Source organism: Bombina bombina, chromosome 2, assembly GCF_027579735.1.
Source record: "Bombina bombina isolate aBomBom1 chromosome 2, aBomBom1.pri, whole genome shotgun sequence".
NCBI classification, from domain to species: domain Eukaryota; kingdom Metazoa; phylum Chordata; class Amphibia; order Anura; family Bombinatoridae; genus Bombina; species Bombina bombina.
Window position 1 is genome coordinate 544,450,340 of NC_069500.1, and position 25,351 is coordinate 544,475,690.

At 40.7% G+C, this 25,351-nt stretch overlaps 1 protein-coding gene across 1 annotated transcript in view; it reads left to right on the plus strand.

Moving 5' to 3' along the window:
* LOC128647173 (hippocampus abundant transcript 1 protein) overlaps positions 1 to 25,351 on the plus strand; it is a 250,063-nt gene that overhangs the window by 188,390 nt on the left and 36,322 nt on the right. Inside the window, exon 9 of the mRNA XM_053699958.1 lies at positions 13,025 to 13,122. Coding sequence (XP_053555933.1) covers positions 13,025 to 13,122 — 98 coding nt within the window. The remainder of the gene's footprint in view (positions 1 to 13,024; positions 13,123 to 25,351) is intronic.

Below are 25,351 nucleotides of genomic sequence, written 5' to 3' on the forward strand. Positions count from 1 at the left end.
AATCATCAGGGGGGAACAAAGAGTTCCTTGGCGATGAGAGAGGTATCCAAGATCATCAAATGGGCGGAGGATCACTCCTGCCACCTATCTGCAATTCACATCCCAGGAGTAGACAACTGGGAGGCGAATTATTTGAGTCGTCAGACTTTCCATCCGGGGGAGTGGGAACTCCACCCGGAGGTCTTTGCCCAGTTAACTCAACTATGGGGCATTCCAGACATGGATCTGATGGCGTCTCGTCAGAACTCCAAGGTTCCTCGCTACGGGTCCAGATCCAGGGATCCCAAGGCGACACTAGTGGATGCATTGGTGGCGCCTTGGTCGTTCAACCTAGCTTATGTGTTTCCACCGTTTCCTCTCCTTCCCAGGCTTGTAGCCAGGATCAAACAGGAGAAGGCCTCGGTGATTCTGATAGCTCCTGCGTGGCCACGCAGGACTTGGTATGCAGACCTGGTGAATATGTCATCGGCTCCACCATGGAAGCTACCTTTGAGACAGGATCTTCTAGTACAAGGTCCATTCGAACATCCAAATCTAGTCTCTCTGCAACTGACTGCTTGGAAATTGAACGCTTGATTTTATCTAAGCGTGGGTTTTCAGATTCAGTTATAGATAGTCTGGTCCAAGCCAGAAAACCTGTGACTAGGAAAATTTACCATAAGATATGGAAAAAATATATCTGTTGGTGCGAATCCAAGGGATTCTCTTGGAGTAAAATTAAAATTCCTAGGATACTTTCCTTTCTCCAAGAGGGTTTGGATAAAGGGTTGTCAGCGAGTTCTCTAAAAGGACAGATATCTGCTCTGTCTGTTTTGTTACACAAACGTCTGGCAGCAGTGCCAGATGTACAGGCATTTGTACAGGCCTTAGTCAGAATCAAGCCTGTCTACAGACCCATGACTCCTCCATGGAGTCTAAACTTAGTTCTTTCAGTTCTTCAAGGTGTTCCGTTTGAACCTTTACATTCCATAGATATTAAGTTACTATCTTGGAAAGTTCTGTTTTTGGTTGCTATTTCTTCTGCTAGAAGAGTTTCTGAATTGTCTGCTTTGCAGTGTACTTCACCCTATCTGGTATTCCATACAGATAAGGTTGTTTTGCGTACCAAACCTGTTTTTCTTCCAAAAGTGGTTTCCAACAGGAATATTAACCAGGAGATAGTTGTTCCTTCTCTGTGTCCGAATACAGTTTTGAAGAAGGAACGTTTGTTACACAATTTAGATGTGGTCCGTGCTTTAAAATTCTATTTAGAAGCAACAAAGGATTTCAGACAGACTTCATCCTTGTTTGTCGTTTATTCTGGTAAGAGGAGAGGGCAGAAAGCTACAGCTACCTCTCTTTCTTTTTGGCTGAGAAGCATCATCCGATTGGCTTATGAGACTGCCGGACGGCAGCCTCCTGAACGAATTACAGCTCACTCTACTAGAGCTGTGGCTTCCACATGGGCCTTCAAGAACGAGGCTTCTGTTGATCAGATCTGTAAGGCAGCGACTTGGTCTTCTCTGCATACTTTTGCCAAATTTTACAAATTCGATACTTATGCTTCTTCGGAGGCTATTTTTGGGAGAAAGGTTTTGCAAGCCGTGGTGCCTTCCATTTAGGTAACCTGACTTGTTCCCTCCCTTCATCCGTGTCCTAAAGCTTTGGTATTGGTTCCCACAAGTAAGGATGAAGCCGTGGACCGGACACACCAATGTAGGAGAAAACAGAATTTATGCTTACCTGATAAATTTCTTTCTCCTACGGTGTGTCCGGTCCATACACTACAGTCACCACGGCACCCTATGGTTTCTCCTTTTTCTCCTAACCGTCGGTCGAATGACTGGGGGGCGGAGGGGGGACTATATGGACAGCTCTTGCTGTGTGCTCTCTTTGCCATTTCCTGTAGGGGAAGAGAATATTCCCACAAGTAAGGATGAAGCCGTGGACCGGACACACCGTAGGAGAAAGAAATTTATCAGGTAAGCATAAATTCTGTTTTTCTCCAGGATGGTCTGGATTAGGGCCTTTTGGCTAGCTCCCTTAAGGGACAGATTTCGGCCCAATCTGTTTTACTGCACAAGAGGCTCGCTGAGCTTCCAGACGTCCAGTCTTTTGTTCAGGCTCTGACTAGAATCAGGCCTGTGTTTCGATCTAGCGCTCCTTCTTGGAGCTTGAATCTTGTTCTTAGGGTTTTGCAGAGGGCCCCGTTTGCGCCTATGCATGGACTTGACATTAAATTTCTATCTTGGAAGGTTCTCTTTCTACTGGCTATTGCTTTGGCATGCAGAGTATCTGAGATGGCTGCCTTGCAATGTGAGCCCCCCTTACCTAGTATTCTATGCTGATATGGCTGTTCTTTGTACTGGGTTAGGTTTTCTTCCTAAAATTGTTTCAGATCGCAACATCAATCTGGAGATTGTTCCTTCCTTGTGTCCTAACCCTTCTTCTTTAAAGGTGCGGTTACTTAATAATTTGGATGTGGTTCGGGCCTTGAAGTTCTATCGTCAAGCTACTAAGGAGTTTAGACAGACCTCTTCTTTGTTTGTTGTCTATTCTGGGAAGCGTAAGGGGTAGAAATCCTTGTCCACTTCCTTATCTTTTTGGTTGAGGGGCATTATTCGTTTAGCATATGAAACAGCAGGACATAAGCCTCCTCAGAGGATTAAGGCTCATTCAACTAGAGCAGTGGCTTCCTCTTGGGCCTTCAAGAATGAGGCCTCTGAGGAGCAGATTTGTATGGCGGCTACCTGGTGCTCCTTACATACCTTTTCAAAATTTTACAAGTTTGACGTTTTTGCTTCGTCTGAAGCATCCTTTTGGAGAAAGGTTTTGCAGGCTGTGATGCCCTCAGATTAGGGTCTGCCTCTCCTTTTTTACCCTCCCGTTTCATTCAGTGTCCTCTAGAGCTTTGGTATGCGTTTCCCAAAAGTAAGGAATGGAGCCGTGGACTCTCCTCATATTAAGAAGGAAAACATAAATTATGCTTACCAGATAATTTCCTTCTGTATGAGGAGAGTCCATGGCCCCCGCATGTTTTTCTCCGTGGGGCTGACCTATATTTTTGATTTGTTCTTCTGGCACTATTTTTACCCTGATATTTCTCCTACTGTTCCTTTTTCCCTTGGCAGAATGACTGGGGGATGAGGGGAGTGGGGGAGGTATTTAAGCCTTTGGCTGGGGTGTCTTTGCCTTCTCCTGGTGGCCAGGTTCAGTATTTTCCACAAGTAAGGAATGAAGCCGTGGACTCTCCTCATACAGAAGGAAAGGAAATAATCTGGTAAGCGTAATTTGTTTTTCAGACCGGGATTATGCATGACATTCTATTAAAATACCTCAAATTTTGCAATTCTTTCAGGATGGCTTAGACAAAGGTTTGTCGGCCTGCACTCTAAAAGGTCATATTTACAGCTCTTTTAGTTTTATTGCATAGGAAAATTCCTTGTCTTCCTAATGTTCAGGAGCTTTTTTATACCTCCGTAAATATCAAACCTGTAATTAAGCGTATTACTTCTCCATGGAGTCTGCATCTGGTTTTTAAGGTTTTGTGATATGCACCTTTGGACCTTTGCTTAAACTAGATATTCATTTGTTATCTTGGAAGTTTTTTTTATTTTTTTGCTAGCTATTGTCTCAGCTAGTAAAGTACCTGAATTGTCAGCTCTCTTCTGATCCCCCATATTTGGTTTCTCATCAGGACAAAGGCTGTCTTACGAACCTGATCTGGTTTTCTTCATATGGTAGTTTCTCAGGATATTGTGGTGCCTTTCTTATGCCCCAATCCACAATCGTCAAAGGAGAGATCAATGCATAATCTGGATGTGGTTAGGGCACTGAAATTCTATTTACTGAGTATTTTTCAGTCCTCTAAATGGTTTGCCCTGTTCTCAGTTTAACGTAAGGGGTCAGAAGGCCACTTCTGTTTCTTTGGCTTCATTGTTAAAGAGTCTGATTCACAGGGTTTACTTGGGGAGGTGCTATCACCATCTTCTTGAATTGCAGCTTATTCAACTCATTTTGTTTCTATATCTTGGGCTTTTCAGAATAAGGTTTCAGTAGAACAAATTGTGAGGCTACAGCTTGGTCATCTTTGCATACTTTTGCAAATTTTTAACGGTTGGATGTGTTTTCCTCTGTTGAGGCAGTTTTTGGTTAGAATGTCTTTCAGGCCGTAGTTCCTGGTAAATAGGTGCCTGTCATTCCTTCTTTTCCTACCCATTTTCCTTTGTGAACTCCATAGCTTTTTTTTACCCTAGTTGGGGGGTAGTTCTAGTTAGCACCTCTTTACCCTACTATCTTTCCTACTAATTCCTCCTATCCTTGGCTATACATACTACTGTGAGGGAAGGTGAAGTAGGAGGGTTACTTAAAGCTCTGGTGTGTGGTGTCTTTGCTTCATCCTGGTGGCCAGGAGATGAATTTCCACAAGTAAGGTTTTTCTTCTATAAGGTACGACGAGTCCACGGATTCATCCTTTACTTGTGGGATATTATCCTCCTGCTAATAGGAAGTGGCAAAGAGCACCACAGCAGAGCTGTCTATATAGCTCCTCCCTTAGGTCCACCCCCAGTCATTCTCTTTGCCTACTCTAGTACTAGGAAGGGTAAAGTGAAAGAGATGATAAAATTTTAGTTTTTATTTTCTTCAAGCAAGAGTTTTTTATTTTAAATGGTACCGGTGTGTACTATTTTCTCTCAGGCAGCAGATGGATGAAGACTTCTGCCTGGAGGCTAATGATCTTAGCATTTGTCACTAAGATCCAGAGCAGTTCCCACAGAATGGCTGAGGAGTACAAGAAACTTAAGTGTGAGGAACGTTTTTCATGCTATACAGCAGTGAGGTATGTTCAGTCATTTTTTTCTGGAGAGACTGTAGTATTTCAGAATTGGCTGACAGTATCCCCATGAGGGTAAGGGTAAGCAGTAATCCTAAGAGAAGAGGGCTATTACTAAGCTTGCATATAGGGCTAAGAAAAAATGGTTGACACTGAGTTTGAATGGGCAAACGTTTATTGACCTGGGAGTACTGGTAACGTTTTTGGCAGTAAAGTTTTTTTTATCTTTATTAGAGGGTACACTTGTCTTCTGTTTTGGGTTTGAGAACCCCCATGGCTAGTTTGAGACTGCTCTGGTGCGGTTCATTTGGGCTGAGAGACATTGAGTGAGATGGGCGGGGCCTATTTTCGGGCCTCAGTTGCGCAGTTGTATTTGCAAGGTTAGCAGCAAGCTCCAACTCCGGTGGGCCCTTGTGGAAGTTTTGGGCCAAATCTAAGCTTTAACCCTGTTTTTCCAGATCCCTGAGGGCAAGTAGGCGCCACAGCAGGTCTGTGGCGAGGTGCATGGGGGGTGTTTTTTCCGGATTTAAACCGTTATTAGTGATCCGTTTTTTTACATAAGGGTTAATTGTTCCTTTCCTTGTGGGGGAAACTTAGCTGCATAATTTGAATACTTATATAAAAAATTGAAAAGATTTGATAAGACAAACAAGATGAGGACCAAACAAAATAATTTTCGTTCCTTTCGAAACTTCAAAGGTGGTCCCTCTTCCTCCTCCCCTGCTGCAAAGCAGGAGGGGAATTTTGCTCAATCCAAGTCAGTCTGGAGACCTGGAACAAAGGTAAACAGGCCAAGAAGCCAGCTGCTGCTACCAAGACAGCATGAAGGGGTAGCTCCCGATCCGGGACTGGATCAAGTAGGGGGCAGACTTTCTCTCTTTGCTCAGGCTTGGGCAAGAGACATTCAGGACTCCTGGGCTTTAGAAATTGTGACCCAGGGGGGTATCTTCTAGACTTCAAAGATTCTCCTCCAAGGGGGAGATTTCATCTTTCTCGATTGTCTGTAAACCAGACAAAAAGAGAGGCGTTCTTACGCTGTGTAGAAGACCTATATGTAAAGTTGAACATGCAAACAGTGTCAGCACCTATATATTTACTTTAAAAGTTACCTCCGCAACTTGAATGTTAGGGTTTACCTCTCAAGCAATACTGTTCCAGATAGAATGTGTAGAACTATACAATAGTGTCTTAACCCTCACCTCCGTTTTGGTCATCGACACCGGCTGCTACTTCCCTACCAGGATATTTAATGTGACCGTCCCTCTAGAAGCAGAGCCGCTTCACACTGTAATTGTCAATTCTATCCACTTGTATTAAACAAGGAATTGACCCTCAGTGACTTGTCTAGCTCATCTCGCTTCAGGTCTCCATCGATCCTTCGGCGTCTGACGTCATCAGACCTCACTTCCGGTATCTCGTATCTCAGCCGTCTTGTGAGGTGAGTGGACTAATGCGTGCAGGATACCAATCCTCTGCCGTGCAAACCTCTGTTTCCAAATAATTCTTTGCTCAATGAATTGGATCCACCGGAAGCCAGATTTGTGAAACAAGTAACTTTATTCAAAGAAATCTTTAAAAAGCATTAGAATGCATAAATGGTAATAGAATCTCCTACTTAAAGGGACCCTAAACACCATCTTTTTTTCTGTGATTAACTTTTTTTTAAAACGTTTTTGTATTGTTTTAAACGTTGTTGCTTACTTTGTTTATTTACCTAGCCTCTGCTCAATTATTTTTCAGTCTCAATATTACCCCTAAACCACCGCCTACTGAAAGCGGTGCTAGCCGCCATGTTGTAACGCGCGTTGTCTATATAGACTGGATGCGCACTCCCTTGCAAATCCTTTTTGTTTTTATTATAGGTGGGTGTTCCATTTTTTTTTTTTCAAAAACCGGAAGTCTGCTTATTGCTGTGAGCGTGCACACATATAGACATTGCGCTCACAGCATAACTAAAAAACTACTGCTGCCATAAAGTTTGCAGCTATTACCTTCACAGTGCTAAAGCATATCTTTTGAACCGGCCTCAGGGATCCCCCAACACACTGTTACAGCTCAAGCCATACATTTTTTTCTTTCCTATGCCTCAGAGTTTGTTTAGATCAGACCCTTTGAAAATAGGGTCCGATCTAAACAAACTCTGAAAGACATAGGAAAGAAAAAAATGTATGGCTTGAGCTGGACTCCGGGAGCTTGGAGAGAAAGGGGAGGGGTAGAAGGGTGACACAGCTTAGTGTTGAAGATAACAGAATATATTTATGAGACAGCAGTCGCTGAGCTGAGCTGTAACAGCATGTTGGGGGATCCCTGAGGTCGGTTCAAAAGATATGCTTTAGCACTGTGAAGGTAATAGCTGCAAACTTTATGGCAGCAGTAGTTTTTTAGTTATGCTGTGAGTGCAATGTCTATATGTGTGCACGCTCACAGCAATAAGCAGACTTCCGGTTTTTGGCAACATCACTTTCACCCATATCTGCACAGAACGGTCAGAAAGTCACATAAATGTAAAAAAAAATAAAAAAAAATAGAACACCTATAATAAAAAAAAAAAAGGTATTTGCATTTTAAAAACTGAAAAAAACATTATGAATAAAAAAACACAAAACCCTAATGACAAGTGTTTAAGGTCCCTTTAAGCGTGAGTGGTGTGTGTCCCACTCCAGGGACTGCTTGCTGACGCGTTTCGGCGCAAAAGGCCGTAATCGTAGCTGCAGTCACTTGTCCTAATGATCCTTATATATCCATTAGAACAAGCTAATAGGTTAAAATCAAACTCCACCTCCTTTTACCTGTAGTGGAACTTTAAACACTCCCACAATATGGTTTATTAGATATCTTAAATGTAAAGAAAATATAACAACTTCTTTCCCATTATCTACAAATATATGTTTAAAACCATAGCCTCACTTACAGTTGTTTTAACTCCTGTCTTACATGCTGCAAAAATTAGGACCGCTATTAAGATGAAACATTTATACACTTTTACTCTGTAAACCGCAATTATTCTAATCTTTCTAGAGAACATTCTAAACCAATTAATGTGAAAACATATATAAGTCTAGCTTTTATGTTCAGTTTAGATAAGCATAATAATACAGAAACAATTCTAGTGTAAATTATCACTTGTAACAGTTCCAAAACTTTGTCACCATCTTACAATTAATGATTTTCTCTCAGAGAAATGGTCTATATACAGAGGGTGGGTCCTTTTAAACACTCTTAACTTCTCAAGAATCATGTCAATGCTAACAACGCTCCAATGTGAACAATATCAATCAAAACCTTTATGGTATTTATCGGTAATTCTGCATAACTACTTATATGCTTGTGTATCTTACATATAATGTTGCTCTTCACTCCAATGCTCCAAATTCTAGTGACATATGTTCTCCCATAAATACCATTTTAACAGTACACTGATGTAAAACAACTAGAATTCACTATAGCAATATTACAATAAATTGAAAAATTGTATAAACAAATGGATGAAACTCTATTGAATACACAGGCCCAGAGTTTCTATTCCCAAAAATTGATCAAATCGAACTCGGAATTTAATCCACTGGGTATTCTTGTTCTGAGCCTATGTATCCAATAATCCTCTCTTTTATATAACACTTTTTCTCTATCACCTCCTCTGTACCCACATTTCACTAGTTCAATAATTTTCCATCTAAAGGATTTGGTATTGCTACCATGTTCTCTCTTAAAATGTACTAGAGGTGTGGTGAGGTGTGGTGAGTTTGCCAGCTTTAATATTTGTTAAGTGTTCCCTAATCCTTTCCCTGGTATTAAAGCTGGCAAACTCACCACACCTCTAGTACAACATTTTAAGAGAGAACATGGTAGCAATACCAAATCCTTTAGATGGAAAATTATTGAACTAGTGAAATGTGGGTACAGAGGAGGTGATAGAGAAAAAGTGTTATATAAAAGAGAGGATTATTGGATACATAGGCTCAGAACAAGAATACCCAGTGGATTAAATTCCGGGTTCGATTTGATCAATTTTTGGGAATAGAAACTCTGGGCCTGTGTATTCAATAGAGTTTCATCCATTTGTTTATACAATTTTTCAATTTATTGTAATATTGCTATAGTGAATTCTAGTTGTTTTACATCAGTGTACTGTTAAAATGGTATTTATGGGAGAACATATGTCACTAGAATTTGGAGCATTGGAGTGAAGAGCAACATTATATGTAAGATACACAAGCATATAAGTAGTTATGCAGAATTACAGATAAATACCATAAAGGTTTTGATTGATATTGTTCACATTGGAGCGTTGTTAGCATTGACATGATTCTTGAGAAGTTAAGAGTGTTTAAAAGGACCCACCCTCTGTATATAGACCATTTCTCTGAGAGAAAATCATTAATTGTAAGATGGTGACAAAGTTTTGGAACTGTTACAAGTGATAATTTACACTAGAATTGTTTCTGTATTATTATGATTATCTAAACTGAACATAAAAGCTAGACTTATATATGTTTTCACATTAATTGGTTTAGAATGTTCTCTAGAAAGATTAGAATAATTGCGGTTTACAGAGTAAAAGTGTATAAATGTTTCATCTTAATAGCGGTCCTAATTTTTGCAGCATGTAAGACAGGAGTTAAAACAACTGTAAGTGAGGCTATGGTTTTAAACATAAATTTGTAGATAATGGGAAAGAAGTTGTTATATTTTCTTTACATTTAAGATATCTAATAAACCATATTGTGGGAGTGTTTAAAGTTCCACTACAGGTAAAAGGAGGTGGAGTTTGATTTTAACCTATTAGCTTGTTCTAATGGATATATAAGGATCATTAGGGCAAGTGACTGCAGCTACGATTACGGCCTTTTGCGCCGAAACGCGTCAGCAAGCAGTCCCTGGAGTGGGACACACACCACTCACGCTTAAGTAGGAGATTCTATTGCCATTTAAGCATTGTAATGCTTTTTAAAGATTTCTTTGAATAAAGTTACTTGTTTCACAAATACCATGGGAGTAATCTGCCCAGTTCCAAGAACAGGGGCAGGGGTTTTACTCCAATCTGTTTGTTGTTCCCAAAAAAGAGGGAACCTTCAGACCAATTTTAGATCTCAAGATCCTAAAATTCCTCAGAGTCCCATCCTTCAAAATGGAGACCATTCGGACTATTTTACCAATGATCCAGGAGGATCAATATATGACCATCGTGGATTTAAAGGATGCGTATCTGCACATCCCTATCCACAAAGATCATCACCAGTTTCTCAGGTTTGCCTTTCTGGACAAGCATTACCAGTTTGTGTCTCTTCCCTTCGGGTTGGCCACAGCTCCCAGAATTTTCACAAAGGTGCTAGGGTCCCTTTTGGCGGTTCTAAGGCCGCGGGGCATAGCAGTTGCGCCTTATCTGGACGATATCTTAATTCAGGCGTCAACTTACCAAATAGTCACACGGACATCGTGTTGGCTTTTCTAAGATCTCACGGGTGGAAGGTGAACGTAAAAAAGAGTTCACTTATCCCTCTCACAAGAGTTCCATTCCTGGGAACTCTGATAAATTCGGTAGACATGAAAAATTTTCTGACGGAGGTCAGGAAATCAAAGATTTTAACCACCTGCCGAGCTCTTCATTCCATTCCTCAGCCGTCAGTGGCTCAGCGTATGTAGGTAATCGGACTAATGGTAGCGGCAATGGACATAGTTGCATTTGCTCGCTTGCATCTCAGACCACTGCAACTATGCATGCTCAAACAGTGGAATGGGGATTATGCAAATGTATCTCCTCAGATAAATCTGGATCTAGAGACCAGAGACTCTCTTCTTTGGTGGTTGTCGGACCTATTGGGCTGGGGTGCAGTCTGGAATTCCCTGAAAGCACAGGGTGTGTGGACTCAGGAGGAGGCTCTTCTCCCGATTAATATTCTAGAACTGAGAGCGATATTCAACGCGCTTCAGGTGTGGCCTCAGCTGGCTTCAGCCAGATTCATAAGATTCCAGTCAGACAATATCACGACTGTATCATATATCAATCATCAGGGGGGAACAAAGAGTTCTCTAGCGATGATAGAGGTTACCAAAATAATTAGATGGGCAGAGACTCACTCTTGCCATCTATCAGCAATCTATATCCCAGGAGTGGAGAACTGGGAAGGGGATTTTCTAAGCCGTCAGACTTTTCATCCGGGGGAGTGGGAACTCCATCCGGTGGTGTTTGCACAATTGATTCATCAATGGGGCCCACCAGAATTGGATCTGATGGCGTCTCGTCAAGCAGTACTGATAGATGCTCTGGCAGTACCTTGGTCGTTTAACCTGGCTTATGTGTTTCCACAATTTCCTCTCCTCCCTCGTCTGATTGCCAGAATCAAACAGGAGAGAGCTTTGGTTATTTTGATAGCACCTGCATGGCCACGCAGGACTTGGTATGCAGACCTGGTGGACATGTCATCTCTACCACCATGGACACTACCACTGAGACAGGACCTTCTCATTCAAGGCCCGTTCCAGCATCCAAATCTAGTTTCTCTGCAGCTGACAGCCTGGAGATTGAATGCTTGATTTTAGCGGGAATTCTCTGAGCCGGTTATAGATACCTTGATTCAGGCTCGAAAGCCTGTCACTAGGAACATTTATCATAAGATAGGGCGTAAATATCTTTATTGGTGTGAATCCAAAGGATACTCATGGAGTAAGATCAGTATTTCTAGGATTTTGTCTTTTCTCCAAGGAGGATTGGAGAAAGTATTGTACGCTAGTTCCTTAAAGGGACAGATATCTACTTTGTCTATTCTGTTGCACAAGCGTCTGGCAGATGTCCCAGACGTTCGGGCTTTTTGTCAGGCTTTAGTTAGAATTAAGCCTGTGTTTAAACCTGTTGCTCCGCCATGGAGTTTGAATTTAGTTCTTAAAGTTCTTCAAGGGGTTCCGTTTGAACCTATGCATTGCATAGATAATAAGCTTCTATCTTGGAAAAGTTCTGTTTTTAGTTGCTATCTCTTCGGCTCGAAGATTTTCTCAATTATCTGCATTGCAATGCGACTCGCCTTATCTTGTTTTTCATTCTGATAAGGTGGTTTTGCGTACCAAACCTGGATTCCTTCCTAAGGTTGTTACTAATAAGAATATGAATCAGGAAATTGTTGTTCCTTCCCTGTGTCCTAATCCTTCCTCTAAGAAGGAGCGTCTGTTGCACAACTTGGACGTGGTTCGTGCTTTGAAGTTTTACTTGCAAGCGACCAAAGATTTCCGTCAAACATCTTCTCTGTTTGTCGTCTATTCTTTCTTTTTGGCTGAAAAGCATCATCCGTTTGGCATACGAGACTGCTGGACAGCAGCCTCCTGAAAGAATTACAGCTCACTCTACTAGAGCGGTGGCTTCCACATGGGCTTTTAAAAATGATGCTTCTGTTGAACAGATTTGTAAGGCTGCGACTTGGTCTTCACTTCATACCTTTTCCAAATTTGATACTTTTGCTTCTTCGGAGGCTATTTTTGGGAGAAAAGTTCTTCAACCAGTGGTGCCTTCTGTTTAGGCATCTGTCTTGTCCCTCCCGTTCATCCGTGTCCTATAGCTTTGGTATTGTATCCCACAAGTAAAGGATGAATCCGTGGACTCGTCGTACCTTATAGAAGAAAAGTAAATTTATGCTTACCTGATAAATTAATTTCTACTATGGTACGACGAGTCCACGGCCCGCCCTGTCATTTTAAAACAGATTATATTTTTTTTATTTTAAACTTCAGTCACCTCTGCACCTTTTAGTTTCTCCTTTTTCTTCCTGTACCCTCGGTCGAATGACTGGGGGGTGGATCTAAGGGAGGAGCTATATAGACAGCTCTGCTGTGGTGCTCTTTGCCACTTCCTGTTAGCAGGAGGATAATATTATTATTATTATAAGGTATTTGTAGAGTGCCAACAGGTTCCGCAGCGCTGTTAAAGGATGAATCCGTGGACTCGTCGTACCATAGAAGAAATTAATTTATCAGGTAAGCATAAATTTACTTTTTGTGAACTCTCACCACCAAGAAAGGAATTTATCAAGTAAGAATAAATTGTTTTTATGTCTCTTTAATAATGCTAAATTCTCATTGAATAATCTGTTTTAAATATTCTATTTATTTGCAAATTTTAAATACTAAAATGTTTACAGTATTGCATATCATTTCATAGTAATTGCATGTAATTTCAGTTTAATTTTGCACAGAATATAAATATTTTCATTGCTTTATTCTCAGGATGATGTGGGCTGCTGGAGCTATTGCAGCAATGTCAAGTATCACTTTCCCTGCAGTGAGTGCCCTAATTTCCCATAATACAGAATCAGATAAACAAGGTAAGTCTATTCATTTTGTTTCATAAGATTTGCAACAACTGAAACTAAATCTTAAACTTACCTATAATGAAACATTTTTATTTAATTTTTTTTATTATTTATATATTAGTTTGATGTTATAACTAATACTGTTAGAACTGTAACAGTATTTTAAAGTGCATGTTAAAGGGACAGTCTACTCCAGAATTATTGTTGTTTAAAAAGATATTACCCATTCCCTAGTTTTGCATAACCAACACGGTACTATTCCTTTTTACCTCTTTGATTTTCTGTATCATCTAGGCTTCTGCAGATAACCCCCTTATTGCAGTTCTTTTGACAGACTTGCGTTTAAGCCAATCAGTGACCTCTCATTAATAACTCCACGGCCATGAGCACAATGTTATCTATATGGCACACACAAACTTACGCCCTCTAGCTGTGAAAAACTCTCATATGCATTCAGATAAGAGGTGACCTTCAAGTGCTTAGAACTTAGAATATGAGCCTACCTAGGTTCAGCTTTCAACTAAGAATACCAAGGGAACAAATCAAATTTCTCCTGTTAAGTGTAGTCAGTCCACGGGTCATCCATTACTTATGGGATATTAACTCCTCCCCAACAGGAAGTGCAAGAGGATCACCCAAGCAGAGCTGCTATATAGCTCTTCCCCTCTACGTCATACCCAGTCATTCTCTTGCACCCAACTAATAGATAGGATGTGTGAGAGGACTGTGGTTATTAAACTTAGTTTTTATTTCTTCAATCAAAAGTTTGTTATTTTAAACGGCACCGGAGTGTGTTGTTTTTTCTCAGGCAGCATTTGAAGAAGAATCTACCTGAGTTTTGTGTATGATCTTAGCGGACGTAACTAAGATCAATTTGCTGTTCTCTGCCATTCTGAGGAGTGAGGTAACTTCAGAACAGGGGACAGTGGGCAGGTTCACCTGCAAAGAGGTATGTTGCAGTATATTATTTTCTAAGGAATGGAATTGACTGAGAAAATACTGCTAATACCGATATAATGTAAGTACAGCCTTAAATGCAGTAGTAGCAACTGGTATCAGGCTGATATGTATGTATGTTTACACTTAAGTATTTCTGGGGAATGGCACTTCACTGGGAAAATACTGTATGCATATAACTTTTAGCCTAACTTGCAGTGTGAGCGACTAGCAGCAGGCTTTTTAATGACATTTCATAAATTAAATTTTAAACGTTTGCTGGCATGTTAAATCGTTTAATTATCTGAGGTACTTGGTGAAAAATTGTTTTGGGCATTATTTTCCAAATGGCTGTCGTTTGTTTTTAAATAAAACAGTTTACTGAGCTTCCCTCACTGTGGTATTGTGAGTGGGAGGGGCCTATTTTGGCGCTTTTACTACGCATTAGAAATTCAGTCACAGTCTGCCTTATTCTCCCTGCATGATCCAGGACGTCTCTACAGAGCTCAGGGGTCTTCAAAACTAGTTTTGAGGGAGGTAATCACTCACAGCAGACCTGTGAGACTGTGCTTTGACTGTGATAAAAACGCTTATATTTTCAATTGTTATCCGTTTTTCTGATATTAAGGGTTAATCATCCATTGCTAATGAGTGCAATCCTTTGCTAAATTTATGCATTTACTGTGAAAATTTGGTTTCTATAACTAATCCGGTTTATTGTTATTCAACTGTGACAGTTTTTGTGTGCTTCTTAAAGGCACAGTAACGTTTTTTATATTGCTTGCAAATTTATTTGAAAAGTATTTTCCAAGCTTGCTAGTCTAATTGCTAGTTTGTTTTAACATGTCTGACATAGAGGAATCTCTTTGTGCAATATGTTCAAAAGCCAATGTGGAGCCCAATAGAAATTTGTGTACTAATTGCATTGAATTACTAAGGAGTGGGATAGGCCAGGTGTACCCTTTTCCCCCCCTCCTATATTTAGAAAAATGTTTCCAATAGACGCCACCACACGGGACTTATGGCAGACGGTCCCTAAGGTGGAAGGAGCAGTTTCTACTCTGGCTAAGCGTACCACTATCCCGGTGGAGGATAGCTGTGCCTTTTCAGACCCAATGGACAAAAAATTAGAGGGTTACCTTAAGAAAATCTTTACTCAACAAGGTTTTATATTACAACCTCTCGCATGCATTGCGCCTGTCACGGCTGCGGCGGCATTTTGGTTTGAGTCTCTAGAGGAGACCATTAGCTCAGTTCCATTGGATGAAATCATAGACAAGCTTAGAGTCCTTAAGCTAGCTAATTCATTTATTTCTGATGCCGTAGTACATTTAACTAAGCTTACGGCTAAGAATTCCGGATTCGCCATCCAGGCGCGCAGAGCGCTGTGGCTAAAATCCTGGTCAGCCGATGTGTCTTCTAAATTTAAATTGCTTAACATACCTTTCAAAGGGCAGACATTATTTGGGCCCGGTTTGAAAGAAATTATCGCTGACATTACTGGAGGTAAAGGACATGCCCTGCCTCAAGACAGAGCCAAACCAAGGGCTAGACAGTCTAATTTTCGTGCCTTTTGTAACTTCAAGGCAGGAGCAGCATCAACTTCCTCTACAAAACAGGAAGGAACTGTTGCTCGTTACAGACAGGGCTGGAAACCTAACCAGACCTGGAACAAGGGCAAGCAGGCCAGAAAACCTGTTGCCGCCCCTAAGACAGCATGAAGTGAGGGCCCCCGATCCGGCAACGGATCTAGTAGGGGGCAGACTTTCTCTCTTCGCCCAGGCTTGGGCAAGAGATGTCCAGGATCCCTGGGCGTTAGAGATCATATCCCAGGGATATCTTCTGGACTTCAAAGCTTCTCCTCCCAAAGGGAGATTTCATCTTTCAAGGTTGTCAACAAACCAGATAAAGAAAGAGGCGTTTCTACGCTGTGTTCAAGATCTTTTGTTAATGGGAGTGATCCATCCGGTTCCGCGGTCGGAACACGGACAAGGGTTTTACTCAAATCTGTTTGTGGTTCCCAAGAAAGAGGGAACCTTCAGACCAATTTTGGATTTAAAGATCCTAAACAAATTCCTAAGAGTTCCATCGTTCAAAATGGAAACTATTCGGACAATCTTACCCATGATCCAAAAGGGTCAGTACATGACCACAGTGGATCTAAAGGATGCGTACCTTCACATACCGATTCACAGGGATCCTTACCGGTACCTAAGGTTTGCCTTCCTAGACAGGCATTATCAATTTGTAGCTCTTCCCTTCGGGTTAGCTACGGCTCCAAGGATCTTTACAAAGGTCCTGGGCTCTCTTCTGGCGGTACTAAGACCGCGAGGAATAGCGGTAGCTCCGTACCTAGACGACATTCTGATACAAGCATCAAATTTCCAAACTGCCAAGTCTCATACAGAGTTAGTTCTGGCATTTCTAAGGTCGCATGGGTGGAAGGTGAACGTAGAAAAGAGTTCTCTATTGCCACTCACAAGAGTTCCCTTCTTGGGGACTCTTATAGATTCTGTAGAAATGAAAATTTACCTGACAGAGGACAGGTTAACAAAACTTCTAAATGCTTGCCGTGTCCTTCATTCCATTCAACACCCGTCAGTGGCTCAATGCATGGAGGTAATCGGCTTAATGGTAGCGGCAATGGACATAGTTCCTTTTGCACGCCTGCATCTCAGACCGCTGCAATTGTGCATGCTAAGTCAGTGGATTGGGGATTACTCAGATTTGTCCCCTATGCTGAATCTGGATCAAGAGACCAGAGATTCTCTTCTATGGTGGCTTTCTCGGTAACATCTGGCCAGAGGGATGCCTTTCAGCAGGCCAGACTGGACAATTGTAACAACAGACGCCAGCCTACTAGGTTGGGGCGCTGTCTGGAATTCCCTGAAGGCTCAGGGATCATGGACTCAGGAGGAGAGTCTCCTTCCAATAAACATTCTGGAATTGAGAGCAGTTCTCAATGCCCTTTTGGCTTGGCCTCAGTTAGAAACTCTGAGGTTCATCAGGTTTCAGTCGGACAACATCACGACTGTGGCTTACATCAACCATCAGGGAGGGACAAGGAGTTCCCTAGCGATGATGGAAGTATCAAAGATAATTTGCTGGGCAGAGTCTCACTCTTGCCACCTGTCAGCGATCCACATCCCAGGCGTGGAGAACTGGGAGGCGGATTTCCTAAGTCGCCAGACTTTTCATCCGGGGGAGTGGGAACTTCATCCGGAGGTCTTTGCCCAAATACTTCGACGTTGGGGCAAACCAGATATGGATCTCATGGCGTCTCGCCAGAACACCAAGCTTCCTTGTTACGGGTCCAGGTCCAGGGACCCGGGAGCGGTCCTGATAGATGCTTTGACAGCACCTTGGACCTTCAAGATGGCTTATGTGTTTCCACCCTTCCCGATGCTTCCTCGTTTGATTGCCAGGATCAAACAGGAGAAAGCATCGGTGATTCTAATAGCGCCTGCGTGGCCACGCAGGACCTGGTATGCAGATCTAGTGGACATGTCATCCTGTCCACCTTGGTCTCTGCCTCTGAGACAGGACCTTCTAATTCAGGGTCCTTTCAAACATCAAAATCTAATTTCTCTGAAGCTGACTGCATGGAGATTGAACGCTTGATTTTATCAAAGCGTGGATTTTCGGAGTCAGTAATTGACACCTTAATACAGGCTAGGAAACCTGTTACCAGGAAAATTTACCATAAAATATGGCGTAAATATTTACACTGGTGCGAATCCAAGAATTACTCATGGAGTAAGGTTAGGATTCCTAGGATATTGTCTTTTCTACAAGAAGGTTTAGAAAAGGGTTTATCTGCAAGTTCTTTAAAGGGACAGATCTCAGCTCTGTCCATCCTTTAAAACAAACGTCTGTCAGAAGTTCCAGACGTTCAGGCTTTTTGTCAGGCTTTGGCCAGGATTAAGCCTGTGTTTAAGTCTGTTGCTCCACCGTGGAGCTTAAACTTAGTTCTTAACGTTTTACAGGGTGTTCCGTTTGAACCCCTTCATTCCATTGATATCAAGCTGTTATCTTGGAAAGTTCTGTTTCTAATGGCTATTTCCTCGGCTCGTAGAGTCTCAGAGTTATCGGCTTTACATTGTGATTCTCCTTATCTGATTTTTCATTCAGACAAGGTAGTTCTGCGTACTAAACCTGGGTTCTTACCTAAGGTAGTCACTAACAAGAATATCAATCAAGAGATTGTTGTTCCATCATTGTGCCCTAACCCTTCTTCAAAGAAGGAACGACTTCTGCACAATCTAGACGTAGTCCGTGCCTTGAAATTTTATTTACAGGCAACTAAAGACTTTCGCCAAACATCTTCCCTGTTTGTAGTTTATTCTGGTCAGAGGAGAGGTCAAAAAGCATCTGCTACCTCTCTCTCTTTTTGGCTTCGTAGCATAATACGTTTAGCTTATGAGACTGCTGGACAGCAGCCTCCTGAAAGAATTACAGCTCATTCTACGAGAGCTGTGGCTTCCACGTGGGCCTTTAAGAATGAGGCCTCTGTTGAACAGATTTGCAAGGCTGCAACTTGGTCTTCTCTTCATACTTTTTCCAAATTTGACACTTTTGCTTCTTCTGAGGCTGTTTTTGGGAGAAAGGTTCTTCAGGCAGTGGTTCCTTCTGTGTAAAGATCCTGCCTTTCCCTCCCGTCATCCGTGTACTTCTAGCTTTGGTATTGGTATCCCATAAGTAATGGATGACCCGTGGACTGACTACACTTAACAGGAGAAAACATAATTTATGCTTACCTGATAAATTCCTTTCTCCTGTAGTGTAGTCAGTCCACGGCCCGCCCTGTTTTTTATGGCAGGTCTAAATTTTTAAATTAAATTCCAGTCACCACTGCACCCTATAGTTTCTCCTTTCTCGTTTGGTTTCGGTCGAATGACTGGGTATGACGTAGAGGGGAGGAGCTATATAGCAGCTCTGCTTGGGTGATCCTCTTGCACTTCCTGTTGGGGAGGAGTTAATATCCCATAAGTAATGGATGACCCGTGGACTGACTACACTACAGGAGAAAGGAATTTATCAGGTAAGCATAAATTATGTTTTTATGATAAAAGTAATTTGGAAAGTTGTTTAAAATTACATGCCCTATCTAAATCATGAAAGTTTCATTCTAAATAGACTGTCCCTTTAAGATACAGTGCATTCAGAAAGTATTGACCCAACATTTTTTTCACATTTTATGTTGCAGCCTTTGCTAAAATGGTTTAATTTCTTTTTTCTTTCATGTAATTGGCAAGAGTCCATGAGCTAGTGACTTATGGGATATACAATCCTACCAGGAGGGGCAAAGTTTCCCAAACCTCAAAATGCCTATAAATACACCCCTCGCCACACCCGTAATTCAGTTTTACAAACTTTGTCTCCTATGGAGGTGGTGAAGTAAGTTTGTGCTAAGATTTCTACGTTGATATGCGCTTCTCAGCATTTTGAAGCCCAATTCCTCTCAGAGTACAGTGAATGTCAGAGGGATGCGAAGGGAGTATCACCTATTGAATGCAATGGTTTTCCTCACGGGAGATCTATTTCATAGGTTCTCTGTTATCGGTCGTAGAGATTCATCTCCTACCTCCCTTTTCAGATCGACAATATACTCTCATATTCCATTTCCTCTACTGATAGCCAAACCAGTACTGAAACGGTTATCTGATATATGTAGATGGGTGTCTTTTGGTAAGTATGTTTTCATTACTAAGACACTCTCAGCTATGGTTGGCACTTTATGTATTTATATAAAGTTCTAAATATATGTATTGTACTTATATTTGCCATGATTCAGGTTTTAGTTTATTTCATTTTGCAGACTGTCAGTTTCATATCTGGGAAAAGCATTTTTTAGGATAAAATTTATTTCTTACCTGGGGTATAATCTTTTCTCAATTGACTGTCATTTTAAATTTGCGGACAGAATTATGCTCGCAAGGGTGCAAAATGCTAAAGTATATTGCGTCATTTTTGGCAAGAGATTTTTTTGGTGCAAAATTACGTTCGATGACGCAAATTCGTCATTTCCGGTGTCTTAGTCGACGCAGAGACCTTTCACAATGTTGCGTCTTCAGTGACGTGAGTGTGTCTTTTCCGGATGTTGTTTACGCCAAAAAAAAAAAAATTCTGTTTCTGTTGTGAGTCATTCTTGGCGCCAAATATTTCATTATTTAACACCCCATTCCTATATGCCTCTTGCCTTTTTTTCTCTATCAGAGGTCTTGCATTTTTTTCCCATTCCTGAAACTGCCATATAAGGAAATTGATAATTTTGCTTTATATGTTGTTTTTTCTCTTACATTTGCAAGATGTCTCAATCTCTGATCCTGTCTCAGAAATCACTGATGGAACCCTGCTGCCTGATAACAGTTCTACCAAAGCTAAGTGCATTTGTTGTAAACTTGTGAGATTTCCTCCAGCTGTGGTTTGTAATAGTTGTCATGATAAGCTTTTACATGCAGAGAATGTATCTTATCAGTAATAGTGTTTTGCCTGTTGTTGTTCCTTCAACATCTAATACACAATATATACCTTTGAATTTAAAAGATTGTATTGCTGATTCTATTCAGAAGGCTCTGTCTGCTATCCCACCTTCTAATAAACGTAAAAGGTCTTTTAAAACATCTCATAAAATTTATGAAATTTCAAATGACCGACAACATACTGAATTATCCTCCTCTGATAAGGATCTATCTGATTCAGAAGATCCTTCCTTAGATATTGTCACTGACAAATCTACTTATTTATTTAAAATAGAGTACACTTGTTCTTTGTTAAAAGTAGTGTTGATTACATTGGATATTGAGGAAACTAGTCTTCTTGATATTAAAACTAGTAAACGTTTAAATTCTGTTTATAAACCTCCTGTGGTTACTCCAGAAGTTCTTCCAGTTCCTGATGCTATTTCTGATATGATTTATAAGGAATTGAATAGGCCTTGTACATCTTTTATACTTTCTTCAAGCTTTAAAAAATTGTATCCTTTGCCAGCAGTTACATTGGAGTTTTGGGAAAAGATCCCCAAAGTTGATGGGGCTGTCTCTACTCTTGCTAAATGTACTACTATTTCTATGGAAGATAGTACTTCTTTTAAAGATCCTTTAGATAGGAAACTTGAATCTTATCTAAGAAAAGCCTATTTATATTCTTTTCATATTCTCATGCCTGCAATTTCTTTGGCTGATGTTGCAGCTGCATCAACTTTTTGGTTGGAACATTTAGCGCAACAAGAATTGGATTCTGATTTGTCTAGAATTGTTCGCTTGCTTCAACATGCTAATCATTTTATTTGTGGTGCCATTTTTGATAATATCAAAATTAATGTAAAATCTATGTCTTTAGCTATTTTAGCTAGAAGAGCTTTGTGGCTTAAATCTTGAATTGCTGACATGACTTCTAAATCTAGATTGCTATCGCTTTCTTTCCAAGGTAATAACTTATTTGGTTCTCAGTTGGATTTGATTATTTCAACTGTCGCTGGGGCGAAGGGAGTTTTTTTGCCTCAGGATAAAAGATCTTAGGGTAAGTCTAAAGCTTCTAACCGCTTTTGTTCCTTTCGACAAATTAAGGAACAGAAACCTAATCCTTCCCCCAAGTAATCTGATTCCAATTGGAAACACTCTTCACTTTCGAGTAACTCAAAGCCTTTTAAGAAACCAAAGCCAGTCCCCAAGTCCGCATGAAGATGCGGCCCTCATTCCAGCTCAGCTGGTAGCGGGCAGATTAAGGTTTTTCAAGGATGTTTGGACAAATTCTGTCCGAAATCAATGGATTCTGAGTATTGTCTCTCAGGGGTATCGAATAGGATTCAGATTAAGACCTCCTGTAAGAAGATGTTTTCTCTCACACATACCAGCAAATCTTCCTGAAGTGTTTTTCAGACCTGGAGCTTTCAGGGGTAATCATGACGGTTCCATTTCAGGAACAGGGTTTGGGGTTTTATTCAAATCTATTCATTGTCACCAAGAAAGAAAATTCATTCAGACCAGTTCTGGATCTAAACATTTTGAATCGTTATGTAAAAGTACCAACTTTCAAGATGGTAACTATATGGACTATTCTGCCTTTTGTTCAGCAAGGGCATTATATGTCCACAATAGACTTACAGGATGCATATCTTCCTATTCCGATTCATCTAGATCATTATCATTTTCTGAGATTCTCTTTTCTAGACAAGCATTACCAATTTGTCGCTCTTCCTTTTGGCCTAGCGACAGCTCCAAGAATATTTTCAAAGGTTCTCGGTGCCCTACTCTCTGTAATCAGAGAGCGGGGTATTGCAGTGTTTCCCTATTTGGACAATATCTTGGTACTAGCTCAGTCTTTACATTCTGCAGAATCTCGCATAAATCAACTAGTGTTGTTTCTTCGAAAATATGGTTGGAGTATCAATTTACCAAAAAATTCTTTGATTCCTCAGACAAGGGTCACCTTTTTAGGTTTCCAGATAGATTCAGTGTCCATGACTCTGTCTCTAACAGGCAAGAGACTATTCAAATTGGTTTCAGCCTGTCGGAACCTTCAGTCTCAATCATTCCCTTTGCTCGTTTTCATATGATACCTCTCCAGCTTTGTATGCTGAACCAATGGTGCAGGGATTATACAAGGATATCACAATTAATATTCTTAAATCCCAATATTTGACTATCTCTGACTTGGTGGTTAGATCACCATCGTATAATTCTAGGGGCCTCTTTTGTTCGTCCAACCTGGACAGTAATCACAACAGATGCAAGTCTTTCAGGTTGGGGAGCTGTTTGGGGATCTCGGACAGCACAAGGTGTTTGGAAATCTCAAGAGGCGAGATTACCAATCAATATTTTGGAACTCCGTGCGATTTTCAGGGCTCTTCAGATTTGGCCTCTGTTGAAGAGAGAACCGTTCATTTGTTTTCAGACAGACAATATAACAACTGTGGCATATGTCAATCATCAGGGTGGGACTCACAGTCCCCAAGCTATGAAAGAAGTATCTCGGATACTTGCTTGGGCGGAATCCAGCTCCTGTCTAATTTCTGCGGTTCATATCCCAGGTATAGACAATTGGGAGGCGGATTATCTCAGCTGTCAGACTTTACATCCAGGGGAGTGGTCCCTCTATCCAGATGGGTTTTCTCAGGTTGTTCAGATGTGGGGTCTTCCAGAAATAGATCTGATGGCATCTCATCTAAACAAGAAACTTCCCAGGTACCTGTCCAGGTCCAGGGATCCTCAGGCGGAAGCAGTGGGTGCGTTGACACTTCCTTGGTGTTATCAACCTGCTTATATTTTCCCGCCTCTAGTTCTTCTTCCAAGAGTGATCTCCAAAATCATCATGGAGCAATTGTTTGTGTTGCTGATGGCTCCAGTATGGCCTCACAGGTTTTGGTATGCTGATCTTGTTCGGATATCCAGTTGCCAACCTTGGCCACATCCATTAAGGCCGGACCTTCTGTCTCAAGGTCCGTTTTTCCATCAGGATCTCAAATCATTAAATTTTAAGGTATGGAAATTGAACGCCTAGTGGTAAGTCATAGAGGTTTCTCTGACTCGGTGATTAATACTATGTCACAGGCTCGTAAATCTGTTTCTAGAAAGATTTATTATCGAGTTTGGAAGACTTATATTTCATGGTGTTCTCATAAATTCTCTTGGCATTCTTTCAGAATTCCTAGAATTTTGCAGTTTCTTCAGGATGGTTTGGATAAGAGTTTGTCTGCAAGTTCCTTGAAGGGACACATCTCTGCTCTTTCTGTTTTATTTCACAGAAAGATTTCTAAGCTTCCTGATATTCACAGTTTTGTACAGGCTTTGGCTCGTATCAAGCCTGTCATTAATTTGGTTTTGAAGGCTTTACAGGCTCCTCTTTTTGAGCCTATGCATTCTTTGGACATTAAACTACTTTCTTGGAATGTGTTGTTCCTTTTGGCCATCTCTTCTGCTAGAAGAGCTTTTGAATTATCTGTTCTTTCTTGTGAATCTCCTTTTCTGTTTTTTTTTTCACCAGGATAAGGCGGTTTTGCGGACTTCAATTCTAACAACATTAATAGAGAAATTGTTGTCCCTTTTGTCCTAATCCTAAGAATTCTTTGGAGAGATCCTTACATTCTTTGGGTGTGGTAAGAGCTTTGAAATATTTTGTTGAAGCTACTAAAGATTTTAGGAAGACTTCTATTCTATTTGTTATCTTTTCTGGTTCTAGGAAAGGTCAGAAGGCTTCTGCCGTTTCCTTGGCTTCGTGGTTAAAGCTTTTGATTCATCAAGCTTATTTGGAGTCAGGTCAAGCCCTGCCTCAGAGAATTTCAGCTCATTCTACGAGATCAGTCTTTACTTCGTGGACTTTTAAGAATGAAGCTTCAGTTGATCAGATTTGCAAAGCAGCCACTTGGTCTTCTTTGCATACATTTACTAAATTCTACCATTTTGATTTATTTGCTTCTTCGTGAAGCAGTTTTTGGTAGAAAAGTTCTTCAGACAGCTGAATCAATTTGATTCCTCTGCTTATGTTTTAAGTTTTTCTTTTCATTTATGAGGATAAACTTATATTTTTGGGTTGTGAATTAATTTTTTTCAGCGAAATATGGCTGTTTTTATTTTTATCCCTCCCTCTCTAGTGACTCTTGCGTGGAGTTCCACATCTTGGGTATTGCTATCCCATATGTCACTAGCTCATTGACTCTTGCCAATTACATGAAAGAAAACAATAATAAATTAATTTATTTCATATTGGCAAGAGTCCATGAGGCCCACCCTTTTTATGGTGGTTATGATTTTTTTGTATAAAGCACAATTATTTCCAAATTCTTTTATTGATGCTTTTTACTCCTTTCTTTATCACCCCACTACTTGGCTATTCGTTAAACTGAATTGTGGGTGTGGTGAGGGGTGTATTTATAGGCATTTTGAGGTTTAGGAAACTTTGCCCCTCCTGGTAGGATTGTATCTCCCATACGTCACTAGCTCATGGACTCTTGCCAATATGAAAGAAATGAATTTATCAGGTAAGTTCTTACATAAATTATGTTTTTCACCTCAATCTACACTCCATACCCCATAATGACAAAGCAAAAAACTGGTTTTCATAACTGCAGGTATTTAAAGGGACATTAAACCCAAACATTTTCTTTCATGCTTCAGATAGAGCATACCTTTGTAAACAACTTTCCAATTTACTATTAACAATTTTGCTTCATTCTGTTGCAATCCTTTTGTGAAGAAGCATCAATGCACTACTGCGAACTAACTGGAGACATTGGTATACCAATCACAAGAGCCACCAATCAATAGCTAGCTCCCAGCTTCAGAGCCTATCTAGATATGCTTTTCAA